This window comes from Rhincodon typus, chromosome 5 (genome assembly GCF_021869965.1).
Source record: "Rhincodon typus isolate 14 chromosome 5, sRhiTyp1.1, whole genome shotgun sequence".
In the NCBI taxonomy this organism is placed as follows: Eukaryota; Metazoa; Chordata; class Chondrichthyes; order Orectolobiformes; family Rhincodontidae; genus Rhincodon; species Rhincodon typus.
This window is the reverse complement of record NC_063336.1, coordinates 6,432,125-6,449,208: the sequence shown is the minus strand read 5'-3', so window position 1 is coordinate 6,449,208 and position 17,084 is coordinate 6,432,125. Positions and strand designations below refer to the sequence as shown.

General features: G+C 41.6%; 1 protein-coding gene across 2 annotated transcripts in view; it reads right to left on the bottom strand.

Annotated features, from left to right (window-relative positions):
* disp1 (dispatched homolog 1 (Drosophila)) overlaps nucleotides 1-16,483 on the bottom strand; it is a 111,562-nt gene extending 95,079 nt beyond the window's left edge. For both annotated transcript variants that reach the window (XM_048596851.1, XM_048596852.1), the window contains exon 1: nucleotides 16,440-16,483. In XM_048596851.1, the coding sequence (XP_048452808.1) occupies nucleotides 16,440-16,445 (6 nt within the window). In that variant the 5' untranslated portion in view covers nucleotides 16,446-16,483. The remainder of the gene's footprint in view (nucleotides 1-16,439) is intronic.
* Between the last annotated feature and the right edge of the window lie 601 nt (nucleotides 16,484-17,084).

The window sequence follows — 17,084 nt, the reverse complement described above, 5'->3', positions numbered from 1 at the left end:
AAGTTTCAAAATCTCCCCTCCCCCCACCGCATCCCAAAACCAGTCCAACTCGTCCCTGCCTCCCTAACCTGTTCTTCCTCCCACCTATCCCCTCCTCCCACCTCAAGCCGCACCTCCATCTCCTACCGACCAACCTCATCCCGCCCCCTTGACCTGTCCGTCCTCCCTGGACTGACCTATCCCCTTCCTAACTCCCTACCTACACTCACCTTTCCTGGCCCCATCCCCGCCTCTTCGACCTGTTTGTTTCCTCTCCACCTATCCTCTCCTCTATCCCTCTTCTATCCGCCTCCCACTCTCTCCCTATTTATTTCAAAACCCCCTTCCCCTCCCCCTTTTCTGATGAAGGGTCTAGGCCCGAAACGTCAGCCTCTCTGCTCCTATGATGCTGCTTGGCCTGCTGTGTTCATCCAGCCCTGCACCTTGTTGTCAAAGATGCAGAACTGAATGGCCCAGCAAGTTAATGCAGCATACACACCACTAAATTACAGGGTCCTAGTGTTGACTTTGTACTTCAGCCTAGGGTCATTATTAACATTGATTAACAGGTCAGAAAAAAACCAGTCTCATAATCTATTAAGTTCCAAGATTAAAACACACCATTCTCTCTTTCTTATATCCAGGTCACTTGTGGCAAAAGAACTATGCAGGTCCATTTTAAATGTATTAACATGATCCACCTCGATGTGTTAATGGACAATCGATACTTCCAGTTTGAAGTAAAATCAAAAATAAAGAACCCATTATTATGTAGCCTTTATTAAAACACCATTTGTCATTATACAATAATATTCATTGTTGCCTCAAACATTACGGACAGAGCACTGTCTGGGAGTTACATCAACTCAGTGATTGAAGTTCATTACACCACAACTGAAACAAACACCAGATACTGATTCAATTTGAAAACAGCGAGAAACATTAGAGAGTTTTTTTAAGAAAGGAAATAAAACCTTGAAGCCTTTAAATGTGCAATGTTGAATAATTTACCTGCCTCCCAGCTCTTCCATTGGCAGCGTCCCTGTCCATCAATGCCACACTTTGAAACATTAATATCTATCATAGCTTCAAGGTAAGCAGGAAATAACCACGAACAATTGAAAAAGAACAATGGGGTGATTTCTAAAAGAACATTACATTTTCAGGGGAGATCCACATGTACATAGACAGATTACACTGAATACGTTTGTACAGAGAACAGCCCGTCGCAAATTAGAAGTACACCTAAATATTCAGGTCTTATTTTCTGGATGCCATGCACTCCTAGCAGGTTGTCTTTGCACAAATATCGATGATCAACTTTCTGTAATTCCATGCAGCAGAAAAGTATTGGATGACCATAAGACCATAGGATACAGGAGCAGAAGTAGGCCATTCAGCCCATCCAGTCTGATCCACCATTCAATAAGATCATGGCCAATCTGATAATTCTCAGTTCCACTTTCCTGGTTTTTCCCCATTACCCTTTGATTCCCTTACTGATTAAAATTTGGCTCTCTCAGCCTTCATTACATTTAATAACCCATCCTCCATAGATCTCTGCAATAAAGAATTCCACAGACTCACTACCCTCTGAGAGGAGAAAATTCTCCTCATCTCTGTCTTAAATAGGTGACCCCTTATTCTGAGATTATACTTTCTGGTCCTAGACTCTCCCACATCTTTTCTCATCTATTCTATCAAGTCCTCTAAGAATCTTGAGATAGCAAGAACTGCAGGTGCTGGATTCAAAGATAGCAAAGTGTGGAGCTGGAAGAACACAGCAGGGCAGGCAGCATCAGAGGAGCAGGAAAGCTTTCATGTTCCTCTGAAGCTGCCTGACCTGCTGTGTTCCTCCAGCTCCACACTTTGTTACATCTAAGAAACTTGTAAGTTTCAGTAAGTTTGCATATCATTCTTCTAAATTTCAATGAGTACAGGCCTAATCTACTCAACGTCTCCTCATAAGACAGTCCCTCCATACCTGGTATCAGCCTCATGAACATTCTCTGGGAACGCCTCCAATGCCGGTAGATTTTTCATTATAAATGGGGCCCAAACTGTTTACGATATTCCAGCTATGTTCTGACTAGTGCCTTGGATAGCTTTAACAAACCATCCCTGTTTTTATACTCCATTCCCTTTGGAATAAAGACCAACAATCCATTTGCCTTCCCTATTACCCAATGAACTTTTCTTTTCGTGATTCATGGACAAGGACTTTCAAATCCCTCGGTTCTGTAGATTTCTGCAGTCTTTCTTCATTTATCTAATATTCAACTCCTACATTCTTCCTGCCAAAGTGCATTATCTTACATTTCCCCATGAATATTCCATCTGCCAATTTTTTACCCATTCGTTTAACCTGTCAATATCCCACTGCAGATCTTTGTGTCATCCTTACCACTTACCTTTCCACCTATTTTTGTGAGAACTGTAAACTTGGTTAAAGTGCATTCACCTTCCTCATCCAAGTCATTAATATATCTTCTACATCACTTTAGCCCCAGCACTAAATCCCTGCGGCACTCCACTAGTCACAAGTTGCTATTTTGAAATCGTCACTTTTCCCAACTCTGTCTTCTATTAGTTAGCCAGTCCTCTATCCATGTTAATTCCTAAACATCACGGGTTCTTAATTTATTAAGTAACCTGTTGGGTTGTACCTTATCAAATGCTTTCTGAAAATCCAAATTTATTACATACACTGCTTCCCCTTTATCTATCTTGTTATTACCTTCTCAAAAGAATTCTAATAAATTTGTCAGGTATGAATTCCCCTTCATGAAGCTATGCTGATTCTGTTTGGTCATATTACATATTTCTAAATGCTCTGATATTATATTCTTTCTAGTAGGCGCTAACATTTTCCCACTAACAGACATTAAGCTAACTGGCCTATAGCTAGCTGTTTTAAATAAAGGTGCTACCTTGGCAGTTTTCCAATACCCTGGGACTTATCCAGCATCTAAGGATTTCTGGAAGTTCATTATCAGTTCATTCACTAACTCTGTAGTTACTTACTTTGATATCCTAGGATACATCCAATCAGTTCTAGGTGACTTATCGGTCTTCAGCACACTAGCTCCTCTAACACCTTTTCTCAAGTGATATTTACTTCTTTTCCTTCTTTTGCTCCTTCAATATTTAACAATTTTGGAACGTCACTTAGTGTTTTCTATTGTAAAGACTGATGCAATGTATTTATTCAACTCCTCTGTCATCTTCTGGTGCCCCTTTATTACTTCCACTGCCGCATTTTCTACATTCACTTTGACTACTCTCTTCCTTTTTATATATTTTTTTAAAAAGCTCTTGCTGTCCATCTTAATAGTTTTTGCAAGTTTGCTCTCTGTTCATTGTTGGTCATCTTTTGTCATTGGCAAAGAGAAGGGGTGGTTGAGGATGTGGTTCCAGTTGAGTGGGGCTGCTTTGTCCTGGATGGTGTCAAGCATCTTCAGTGTTGTTGGGGCTGCACCCATCCAGGCAAGTGGGGAGTATTCCATCTCACTCCTGACTTGTGCCTTGTAGGTGGTGGACAGGCTTTGAGGAGTCAGGAGGTGAGTTGTTCACTGCAAGTCTCTTAGCATCTGAGCTGCTCTTGTATGTATTTAGTGCCGTTCAATTTCTGGTCGAAGGTAAGCCCCAGGAATGTAGATAGTGGGAGATCAGTGATGTTTATGTCATTGAACGTCAAAGACTGATGGTTAGATTCCCTTTTGTTGGAAACAGTCATTGCGTGGCACTTGCATGATATATACCACTTGTCAGCCAAGCCTGGATATTGTTTCGTCATGCTGCATTTGAACATGGACTGTTTTAGTATGTAAGGAGTTATGAATGGCGCTGAACACTGTGCAATTATCGAGTGGAGCCTAAATATCAACACAGGCAATTCAGTCAAATAGTATGGTTCAATGCCTCATATCTTATGTAAATCTATTTTCAATCATGCCAAATCATCCTCAATCTTGTGTTCCTTTTTGATGCAATAAAGAAAAACCTTCATTTATAAAACCAACGTTATTCAACTCCAGCCTCTCTTTGTGGTTACCCTCCACACAAGCAATCATTTCGCTACCAGAAACCTATACACCTTCTTTGAACTTCCTATCATCCTCTTTATCTCATTCCTGCCACTTTTTATCAACTTAGATTGAACAATGAACATAAGATAGAGATTAGTTATGCCCTCGCTGAGTGGTAAACCAGGCTGTAGGAGGTGAATGGCTAATTCCTGTTTCACTAATCTTTTACATAGTTAGACCAACTCTGAAAAACCGAATTACTTCAAAAGCTAATTTGTCTTTCACTGGTACGCCTCCAGCACCTTCATGCTTTATTACAGATTTTCACCATTCAACAGCTTTTCTCTTTATCCCTGGTTCGGAACTTGGCTGCAAGGCACAGTTGTTATATTTGTTGTCTCTTTGAGCAGAAAACTGTCTGTGTGCTGTATAGCTGCAGGGAAACCCACCTGCTATATTGGACTGCGCAATGAAACTTTCAGCCAGCACAACAGAACTGAGCAACTTCAACACCTTCTGCTCTATTACAAACCAATTCTGCTGGTTATTAACTTTCAAGTTCAGGATGATAATCTTAGCAACTACCTTATTCAAAGCCCACTCTTGAGAACATTGCAACATGCTGCATCGTAGTGTAATGGAATCTAGGTTTGCCTATGATTCTCCACACACCTAACTTGCAATTTCAATCATATAATTAGCGAGTATTTGATATCAAGAGGCCAGGCTTTTCCTCACGGGAACAGAAATTAAAACTATAGGGGTCATTGTTTAATTAAATGATTCTATCTAAGTAAAGTATTTACATTTCTCTGTAGTCGGCAATAAAGACCTACCTCCTCACATCCCTAAACTACCTCATTTACCTAAAGGGCACAAAATGGAAGGGAACAGTACTGACCATCAGCATCCTACTGTGAGGCAACTTCTGAATAACAGGCAAATGACAGACTCATTCAATTCGGAAGACAATTTGCATTAAAAATATGGGCAGACATCAATTCCAAATGGTAGAACTCCATTTATTTATTTCATTGTAAAATCATCCTTCTGCAGGCTTAGAACTAGAAGAGAAAGAAAATTGTAAGGATCAAAAACAAGAAAACAATAACAGAATGTGCGTGGATTTTGATAAGAGTGGGAATGGAGAAACTGTTGCCATTGCCAAAACAGGCAGCAGACAGTCAGAGATCAAAGATTTATGGTAATTGTCAATTGAAAGGACACGAAGGAAAAACAAGCAGGTCCATGAGGAAAAAAAGGGAATCAACTAGTTAGGTAGTTCTTTCAAGGAGGGTGTGTAGGTATGGTGCATCAAATGACTTCCTTCTGTAAAGCCTGATTCTATGGTTCAACGTATTATTTGAATGCAGTGGAAAAGTTAAAGTTAAGAGGTAAAGTTGCCTTACCAGACCATAGGGCTGCTTCCTCGCTGGGGAGAGACACTACTGGTGGTGGTTCAATCTGAGGGTCCCTGCATATATGGCAAAAGGCATCACTCTGCATCGCACAGCAGCCATCCAGCCAACTGAGCTAACTGACCCTCATGGTTTACAATGCAGAGTGATGCCGATAGCGTGGGTTCAATCCCCACACCAACTGAGATTACCATGAAGGACTGTCCTCTCAAACTCTTCCCCGCGCCTGGGTTAAACCACCACCAGGCATAGTCACAGAGATACACCGTACAGAAACAGACCCTTCAGTCCCAACTCGTTCATTCTAACCAGATATTCTATATAAATCTAGTCCCATTTGCCAGCATTTAGTCCATATTCTTCTAAATCCTTCCTTTTCATATACCCATCCAGATGCCTTTTAAATGTTGCAATCGTACCCACCTCCACCACTTTCTCTGGCAGCTAATTCCATACACGCACCACCCTCTGTGTGAAAAATTTGCCCCTTAGATCCCTTTTATATCTTTCCCCTCTCACCTTAAATATATGCCCTCTAGTTTTGGACTCCCCTGCCCTGCGGTAAAGACCAGATCTATTTGCCCTATCCATGCCTCTCATGATTATATAAAACTTTATAAAGGTCACCCCTCAGCCTCTGAAGCTCCAGGGAAAACAGCCCCAGTCTAGTCAGCCCCTCCCTAAAGCTCAAACCCTCCAGCCCCTGCAACATCCTCGTAAATCTTTTCTGAACCCTTTCTAGTTTCTCAACATCCTTCCTATAGCAGGGAGAGCAGAACCGCACATAATGCTCCAAAAGTAGCCAAACCAATGTGCTATACAGCTGCAATATGACTTCCCAACTCCTATACTCAATGCACTGACCAATAAAGGCAGTCATCTCTCTCTAGTGAGACAGCAGCTCTATGGACTGGTGAGACTATAGCGACTTTACTTTTTTCTAGACCCTACTATGTGAGAGGGAAAATAGCTGCAATATCAGCCAATGAGATAAGGAGGAACACGTGGAGGAAATGAGAGTAGACAGCAAGGAAGTTAAACCTCATTGCTGGAAGAGACAATCTCCGGTTTTGCTGAGAAATGGCTGTTTTCAGGGCCTAATGGATCAATGTAATGAAACAATGTATCCCCGTCTCATAGGCAGCAATGAGAGAGGACAGCTACTGGCAGCTTCAAAAACAAACCTTCAATGCTATTGCTATTTAGCAAAGAATGTCCAATACTGTTCCATTAAAATGAAACATCCTAACTGCAAACCCATTGATCCACCAAGTGACACCTGCTATTGTATGTGTTCCTTCACTCTTCAGGAGTGATGGTGATGACACTGCATATCAGGAACTTGTAGAAGTTCCATAACAAAAGCTAGAAACCAACATCACCAGGCACATCCAAACGTTTAGCCTGCTGCAGTTTATCTAAATAATTCACTTACCTTACATTGTGTAATATGCTTGCAATGTTTGACATCTACTGAATGTGAAAGGAAAATTCGTGTTGGGTAAGTCGTAATATTTTAAATACCTAACTTTGGCCAAAGTCATGACGAGTAAATTGTTCTTCTATTTTTTAAAAACTTCCAGCTAGTTACCATGTTAACATCTAAGCTAGGGTAAGGCCTTGAGACTCTGACTAGATCAGTCTTAATGGGAACAAAGCAGTGGAGCTTACCCCGCTCCCAAGATGGGATGCAAGTGATGCCGAGAAAGGCTATTTTATTTTCTGTTCTTAACTTCTCTTAGATGGAGGTAGTAACTAGTGGTACAAAGGTGTGGCTCACCTGGCTATTTCAACAGTGTTGAATGATAAGCACTTTATAGGAGACTGCAGTCAATATGGATAAGGTAAGGATCTGGAATCCCTGTTTAAGCTGTAGGGCATTAATGAAACAGTTGGGGTCCTTTTTTTCTTTCACAACAACCTGATCACTTTTTCAGTCATTTCTCTTAGGTACTGTTGATTTGACAATTAAAATTAGGAAGCACTGGTTTGAAATTTTTACGGTCGAGCTTTGGAACTAACAATGAACCACATGTTCCAATGGTCAAGCAACAAAAATGAACTCTATTTTTCGGAGTCAGAGGAATGCAAATTGAGGGGTTGGACAGATGATTAGAGCCAACAAGCTGGAAGGAGACACTGGAGAGGTTTGAAACAAGGACGGTGATCAGCATATCAATTCACTGAGTGGAACCTGTGGTTACAGTTATAGAGAAAGTGAGGAATGGAACACAGTTCCCATCAAGTAGATTGCATTGTCCTGAATGGTAGCCAGGTAGATAGGGTGGTAAAGAAGGCGTATGGCATGCTTGCCTTTATTGGTTGGGGAATTGAGTACAAGAGTCAGGATGTCATGTTGCAGCTTTAGAAGACTTTGGTCAGGCCACATTTAGAGTATCGTGTTCAATTCTGGTCACCACATTACAGGAAGGATGTGAGGCTTTGGAGAGGGTACAGAAGAGCTTTACCAGGATGCTGCCTGGATTAGAGGGCATGAGCTATAAGGACAGGCTAGAAAAACTCTGGTTGTTTTCTCAAGCACGCAGGCTGAAGGGAGACTTGATTGGGTTGACGGTCAGAATGTTTTCCGCAGAGTTGAAATGTCTAATATGAGGGTGCATGCATTTAAGGTGAGAGGGGGAAAGTTCAAAGGAGACTTGAGGGGCAAGTGTTTTTACACTGATGATGGTAAGAGTCTGGAACATACTGCCAGGGGTGGTGGTGGAGGCAGATACAATGGGGCATTTAAGGGACTTTTAGTTAAGCACATGAATATGCAAGGAATGGATGGATATGGACCAAGGGTAGGCAGAAGGGATTAGTTTCATTTGGCGTCACGTTCAGCACAATATCATGGGCCGAAGGGCCTGTTCCTGTGCTGTACAGTTCTATGTTCTATGTTTCTAAGTATTGAGCTCCTTAAGTGCTGCTGAAGTTGCACTCAGCTAGTAGCAAGTGGGGGGCATCCCATCATATTGCTGACTTGTGCCATGTTGGAAAGACAATGTTCGCCAGGTATTCATTTAGGGCCACTAGTGAGGGAATCTATGTTAGTGGGGTTTTTTCAGTGTTTTCGGTGTGGAGGCCACAGATTCCAACTTCTGGCATGTTCTGGCCAAAGCAGAAGGGCAGCACCTGCTCAGTTCTAGCTGCTGTTGATGGCTGGGAGATGGTGCAAGAAGTTGCTGACAAGACAGTGTGCAGCATAAAAAACGCGGCCATGGGACCTGAGAAAGGCCACGGATTGAGCCCACGTGACAGGTTAGTCCAGAGTCAAACAGGCAGCAGGTGGTTGCCAGTTCAGGTCTAGCTGGAGCTGACTTTTCAGAAATAGTTGGGAGCCATGTGGGTAGTGATAGCTCAGTGAAGCCATGAGTCTTTGGCTCAGAGGAACCTGTGGAGAGAAGGAGTTGGCTGCTCAGTGCCAGGCCAACACAGTGGGATACAGTCTCAGGAGAAAAGATTGAGCAGCTGGCAGTCACTGCGGCATTTTTAGTGGCTGTCTGTTGCCTGAAACCAACTTTCAGGAAGAAGAAAGAGGAGGACACACATGCTGAGTTAGAGCTGCTCCTGAAAGGAGTAAAGGCCAGATCTCCAAATGCGGGGCAATTTCTATAGGAGTGCGAGGAAGACCACGTTTTTACAGGCTTTTTTAGGTATCATTTCGGGTCACTGACATCTGGTTGGACTACTGAGAGAATTCATGATCTGTCTTGGTTGGATTGGCCTTTTGGTAGCAACCACAAAAAGCCGTTGAATCTGCGGCTTTGCAATTAACTAGGATTTCAAATTTCATCAAATTTTAAAAATGTTGCTAGTCCCTAAACAGATCATAAATAATTTGTAGGTCTTATCCCAGGTTACAAAGCACTCCTATTTATTGATGTGTGTTAAATTATATGATCTCGGATACCCAGGATAATTGGGAAGTCTGTAACTGACATGAGGTTATAATTGTAAGAAACAGTAAGGAGAACAGTAAACAGGAGGACACAGTCTGGTGAAATGGATGGACACATGACAGATGAAACTTAAAGCATAGCAGAGCAAGATGATATACTTTTATATGAAGGATAAAGAGACAAACGTATATTAATGATATTATTTTGCAGGGGTAGAAGTCCACAATTGTTTCAGTGATGCGGTACAAGTCCAGAAAGATTGTGAAAAAATATGTGGGATGCTTAATACCATAAGATGTAGGAGCAGAAGTATGCCATTTAGCCCATCAAGTCTGCCCTATCATTCAATGAGATCATGGCTGATCTGATAATCCTTAATCCCCCTTTCCTGTCTTAGGTCTATAACCCTTGATTCCCTTACTGATTGAAAACCTCTCTCAGCCTTGAATATACTTAGCAACACAGCATCAAGTCTAAAGAATTCCACTGATTCACTACCCTCAGAGAATATGTTCCTCCTCACCTGTCTTAAATATGCAGCCCCTTATTCTGAGCTCATGCCCTCTGGTCCTAGACTCTCCCACAAAGGGAAACCAACTTTCCACAACTATCCCAACTATATGAATACAGGTCCAATCTACACAACCTCTCCACATAAAACAGTCCCTCCATACCTGGTATCAGCCTAGTGAACCTACTCTGGACTGCCTCCATTGCCGGTATATTTTTCTTTAGACAAGGGAACTGAAACTGTTCACAGTATTCCAACTAGCGCCTTGTGTTGTTTTAGAAAAACCTCTCTCCTTTTATATTCCATTCCCCTTGAAATAAAGGCCAACATTCTACTAGGTAATGGCCATGTGACTCCAGACCCACAGCAATATGTTGACTCTTAACTGCTCTCTAGGATGGGCCATAAATGCTGGCTGAACAAGCGATGCCCTCAACCTGTGGATGAATATTAAAAAAAAAACTGCATTCCCTATTTCCCACTGAGCTTTGATGTTAGCTTTTTGAGATTCATGGACAAAGACTCCCAAATGCCTCTGTCTGTAACGTTCTGCTCTTTCCCCATTTGAATAATATTCTGTCCGTTATTCCTGCCAAAGTGCAGAACCTCACATTTCCCCAAATTATATTTCAGCTACCAAATTTTTGCCACTAGCTTAACCTGTCTATATCCCTCTGCAGGCTGTTTGTGTCAACCTCACCAATTGCCTTCCAACCTTTTTTTGTGTCATCAGCAAACTTGCCGATGGTATATTAATTTTCTTCATTCAAGACATTAATATATATTGTAAATTATTGTGGCCCCACTACATCTACATAGAGTCACAGCACCTGGTAACAGACCCTTCTTTCCAACTCGTCCGCGCTGACCAGACATCCCAATACATCTTCTGATCCGAAATCATTTCTTGCTGTCATACATATTCCATCCTGTGGCAACAATGTTACTCCACTATCCTTTCCCTCCTGTCTGTCTTTTCAGAAAGTCATAAATCCCTGAATATTTAATTCCCAGCTTTGGTCTCCTTATAACCATGTCTCTGAAATGGCTACAAGATCATACCCATTGTCCTGTATTTGTGCTGTTGATTAATCTATTTTATTCCAAAAATAATGTGCATTCAAGGAAACAGTATTAAAGTTACCTTTTTACCATTATATCCCCTTTTGACCCTCCTTACTGCTGTTATTCTATTTTGCATACTCTATCCCTTTCAGTCCCACTGTGGACATTGTCATCAGAAAAGCTGCTCTGTAATTCTATGCCCCTCTCCCAAATCCTGCCCCCTTCTAATTAGTGTAAAGCTCTCTCTACAGCCCTAGCTACTTGATTCACCGGTCACTGGTCCCAGCACGGTTCAAATTAAATCCATTCACCAGAACACTCCCTTTTCCCCAGCTCTGGTGCTCTGAGCTGAAAGCCATTCCACCTACACCATTCTTTGGGCCAAATAAACCTTGGCTTTATTAACTGAAGCACAGACCAAAACTTCATGATCAGTTGCAAACCAATGAAATTCTCCAGGCTGCATTAAGGCTGACTGTAGAGACCCAAGGTTCGTAGTTTGTTGGTTTTTTCCCCTACTGACAACGTGCCAAGATGATGATATTTGAAAGGTTTAAAACTAATGAGCTGCAATCGTTGGATTAACTGTCTGTATTTAAATTTGATGATGCAACTGCTGTGATTGTTATGTATCCAATGGTATTGAAGGAAGCAAGAATGGAAATTGAAGAGGCACTGTCAATCATTTCTAATGCTCCTCAGACTCAGAGGCAGTCCCAGAGGTCTGGAAAATTGCAAACATTACACGATTTTCAACAGATAAGTCCGGCAATTCCAGCCCAGCCAGCTTAACAGTGGTGAGAAGTCACTAGAAACAATAATTCAGAACAAAATATATCATCAAATGGAGAAAGGTGCATTAATTAAGGAAAGCCAACATGGATTGTTTAAGGACCACTTTTTTAACAAATTTTAACAAATTTTTTGGAAGTATTTTGGATGAGAGGTTTCATAAAGGATATTCTGTTGACATGATATATGCAGAGTTCCAAAAGTCATCTGATACAGTGCCATGTGATAGTGAGCAAAGCTATAGCTCATGAAACAGTTGCAACCGGGATGTGAAACTGGCTCTGTGGTAGGAAACAGGGTAGTGGTAAAGGGATGTTTCTCGGACTGGAGAAAGGATTGCAGTGTGTTTCTCCAGGGGTCATGCTGGGACTCTTTTGCTTCCTGACCTAGACCTTGGTGTGTCCAATACAATTTCAAATCATGCAGGTGAGAATAAACCTGGAAGCACTGTGAACTGTGAGAAGCACAACAAAAAGCTTCAAAATGACACAGATAAGTTGATGGAATGGGTGTACAAGGAGCAGCTGAAATTTAATGCAGAGCGTGTGAACTGATTCGCTTTGGGAGAAAAAGCAGGGATAGCTAATTTAAAATACAGGGTTCAATTCTGGAAGTGACCTCAGTGACCAGAGTGTACATATGTACAAGTTATTGAAGGTGACGGGAGAGGTGAGAGAGCAGTTAATAAAGCATGCAGCATCCTAGGTCTTATTAAAGGGGAGAGAAAGTAAGTACATTATGCTAAACTTGCATAAAACAGTATGTCCAGTGCTGCACTTTAAAAAAGCTGTGAAAGCATTAGACAGAGTACAGAAAAAGATTCACAAGATTGGTGTAGCAGGGATGAAGGAATTCAGTTATACCAAAAGACTGGAGAAGTCATACGAGTATGGTTCCAACAGCATTTAAGAAGCTCAACATCTTTCAGGATAGGGCAGCCCCACTTAAATGGCAATGCGTCAGCATTCACTCTGAATAACCGCTGAAGTGTCCTTTACCTACTGTATCTCATTGCCAAGGCTCCCTCAAAACGCACCTTCCAACCTCTAACATATGGAAAGGCAGGCATAGGATCCACATGGGAACACCACTAGAATGAACAGTGAAGAAGGTTATCTCAGAGTAGAATGGGATTTTGATCAACCAGGCCAATGGGATGAGCAGCAGAGGGAGTTTAATTTAGAGAAATGCAAGGTGTTACATTTTGTTAAGGCAAACCAGGACAGGACTTACACAGTTAATGGTAAGGCACTGGAGTGTGTTGTTGAACAGAAAGACCCAGGGTTTCAGGTACATACTTCCTTTAAAGTGGTGTCACAGGTAGACAGGGTGGTGAAGAAGGCATTTGGCACACTTGCTTTCATTGGTCAGAACACTGAGTATAGGAGTTGGGACATCATGTTGCAGCTGTACAGGACTTTGGTGAGGTCTCTTTTGGAGGGGTTTGGCTTATGAGGAGAGACTGAGTAGATTGGGATTATATTCATTGGAATTCAGAAGATTGAGGGGGGATCTTATAGAAACATATAGGTAATAGATAAGATAGAAGTAGAGAGGATGTTTCCACTAGGACAAGAGGGCATAGCCTCAAGATTAGAGGGAGCAGATTTAGGACTGAATTGAGAAGGAACTTCTTCACCCAGAGGGTTGTTAATCTATGGAAGATAAGGTAGATTTTTTTGAACAATAAAAGAATTAAGGAATACGGTGAGAACGCGGGTAAGTGGATCTGAGTCCACGAAAAGATCAGCCATGATCTTATTGAATGGCGGAGCAGGCTCGAAGGGCCAGATGGCCTACTCCTGCTCCTAGTTCTTATGTTCTTTTTTGGAGTACTGCATACAGTTCTGGTCAGCTCGCTATAGGAAGCATATTATTAAATTAGAAAGGGTACAAAAAGGATTTGCAAGGATGTTACTGGGACTGGAGGGTTTCAATTACAAAGAGAGGCCGGATAGGGTGAGACTTCTTTCTCTGGAGTGTCGGAGGTTGAGAGGTGACCTTCTGGAGGGCTATTAAAAAAAAACGAGGAATATAAAAATGGTGAATAGCCAATTCCTTTTGCCAGTGTAGGGGAGTTCAAAACTAGAGGGCATAGGTTTAAATTGAGAGGGGAAAGATTTAAAAGGGACCCGAGGGGCAACTTTTTCACACAGATGGTGGTTTGTATCTGGAATCAACTGCCAGACAAAGTGGTAGATGCAGGTACAGTTACAACATTTAAAAGACATTTGGACAGGTACATGGATAGGAAAGGTTTAGAGGGATATGGACCTAAAGTAGGCAAATGGCAGTAGTCCATTCTAGGAACCCTGGTTGGCATGGACGAGTTGGACCTTAGGGTCTGGGTTTCCGTGCTGTATGGCTCTATGGTGCCAGGGATGAGGACTGTCAGACATGTAGATAATTTAAAAGTTGGAACTATTTTCCTTGGAAAAAAGGCTGAGATTTGATTTGATAAAGGGTTTCAAAATCACAAGGTTCTGGGCAATGCAGTTAGAGAGAAATAGTTCCCATTGGTGGAAGAATCAAGAATAAGTTTTAGGAAACTGGCAAGAGAAGCAATGGAGACAGAAGGAAAAGTCTTTTTCACACAAGTGGTTACAATCTGGAATATGCTGCCTGTGTGTATGGTAAAGGCAGGTTCGTTCAAGGCATTGAACAGGGAATGGATTATCTGAATGAGGCAGATTATGGAACTGGGTAATTTGGTCAGAAAGCTGACACAGACATGACAAGCTGAATGGTCTCCTTCCGTACTGCTTCAATTCTGAGATTCTCTCATAGTGTGCAACAGCAGTAATGTGTGCAAGTAGGTGACTAGAAATTCCCTGGGATCTCGAGGAGATCCTACGGTTCCCTATTACTTTCTGCATGGCAGTATCCCAGCCAAGCGGAGTCACCTAGCCAAGCAACAGCCCTCTTTTCTCCTGTAGCATACATTATTGTGATTGTTTGAAAGGTAGCATTCTTGCATTTGTCCTTCTGAGTGCAAGACAACAAGATTCAGAAATACATCAGGCAAGTCCTTGAGAAATGTAAAGGAATCAGGAAACAGCTTAAACAAAAAATTAGGGGGGTCTTCAAAGGACCATGGAATTTTCTTAGCAATTAGGATTAAGGAGAGCCCCGAGGCATTTTATACATATATTAGGGAAATAGTAGGTCCATTCAAGGACAAAGGAGGGAATTAATAATGGGAGCCAGAGAAATTGGGGAGGTCTTTAATGAGTACTTCACATCAGTATTCAGCAAGAAGAACATGATTGATGGCAGCATTCGGGAGGGCTATGTGAATACTCTAGCTCATGTTGATATTAAAGAGGAGAGGGTGTTGGGTGTCTTGCAAAATATTAAGGTAGATAGTCCCCAAGGCTTGATGGGTTCTATCCCAGAATACTGAAGGAGGCAAGGGAGGAGATTTCTGGGTCCGAAATGGAGATCTTTGTATCCTCTTTAGCTGCATGCAAGGTACCAGAAATCTAGAGAATAGCCAATGTTGTTCCTTCATTTGAGAACGGTTTTGGGAATAATCCAGAAAATTATTGGCCAGTGAGCCTTACATCAACAGTACAGAAATTATTGGACAAGATTCTTAGAGACAGGATTTAATCATATTTGGAAAAGAATGGACATATTAGGGATAGTCAACATGGCTTTGTGCAGGCGCGGTTTGTCTCCCAAATCTGACTTTTTTTGAGGAATTGACAAAGATGATTGATGAGGGTAGGGCAGTGGATATTGTCCACATGGACTTACTAAAGCATTTAACAAATTCACTCATGGTAGGTGGTCCAGAAGATTAAGTTATATAGGATCCACGGTGAGTTGGTAAGATTGATATAGAATTCACTTGGTCATTGTAGACAGAGGGTAGTGGTGGAGATCTGTGATTGGTAGTTTTCCACAAGGATCAGTGCTGTTGGTTGTAATATATATCAATAAACTGGATGAAAATTAGGTGGTCTGATTAATAAGCTTGCAGGTGGCATGGAAATTGTTGCAGCTGTGGATTGTGAGAAAGGTTATAAAAGAATACAGCAGGATATAAATGACTTGGAAAGTTGGGCAGAGATATGGCAGATGGGGGTGATGCATTTTGAGAGGTCAAATGCAAGAGGAAAATATATTGTAAATGGCAGGACCCTTAAGAGCATTGATATACAGAGGGATCTTGGGATGCAGGTCTATAGCTCCCTGAAAGTGGCAATATAAGTGGATAAGGTATGAAAGAAAGCAGACAGCATGCTTGCCTTTATCTGTAAGGGCACTGAGTAAAAGCGTGAGCAAATAATGTTGCAGCTGTATGAAATTTTAGTCACGTCATGTGGAATATTGTGTGCAGTTATGGTCGCCACATTATAGGAAGAATGTGGAGGCTTTGAAGAGGGTGCAAAAGTGGTTTAACAGAATGTTGCTTTGATTGAAGTGTATTAGCTATAAAAGGAGAGGTTGGACAAACATGGATTGTTTTCGCTACAGCATCAAAGGCCGAGGGGCAACCTGATAGAAGCACGGCAAAGTTTTTATTAACTGGCACCTTCGGGACCAGGAGTGTGCTGTTTGATCAAATATTCCAGATAATCAGAAGCTCCACGTGATCAATGTAAAAACACACACTAAGTAATTGAAACGTAATGCAGGAGATATACATGTCACTGTTATACTTTATTTACAGCATAAATCACTGAAATAAGGCAAAGTTGCATTATTAAATAAAAGTAACTGGCAGACAGCAACTCACTTGCATCCTCAATTGACTACTCGGACATCACGGTAGATTGTGCTGTTTGAGAAGAAATTGACTCGAAATTAGATCAACTGTTGATCTTTCATGTGGGCATTCAATTGGACAAGTATATTTACACTGAGGTAAATAAATTAAATAACCATAATAATTGGACAGAATAATACAGTGAACTTCGTGGTATTTGAGGTATGTAATTCTTGCTGGTTTATCAAGAGTGCTGCTTAAAATAAACTTTGCTGGGTTTAAAATTATGAGGGGTATGGACAGGTTGGATGGTTGGGGTTTTTTTGGGCCAGGATGAAAATTACAAATACTAGGAGGCATAGTTTTAAGATGAGAGAGGGAAGGTTTAAAGGAGATGTGCGAGGCAAATGTTTTTTTTAAACACAGTAAGTGGTAGGTGCCTAGAAAGTGCTGCTAGGGCGGGTTGCAGAAACAGATATAATAGCGATGTTTAAGAGACATTTACATAGACACATGTACAGACAGGGACCATTTGTAGGCAGATGGGATTAGTTAAGAAAGGCATCATGATTGGTGCAGACACAGGGGGTCAAAGGGCCTGCTCCTCTGCTGTATTGTTCTATGTTCGACGTCTCTTTTTTTGGCAATACTCAAGCTCTGCACAACTTAGCAACT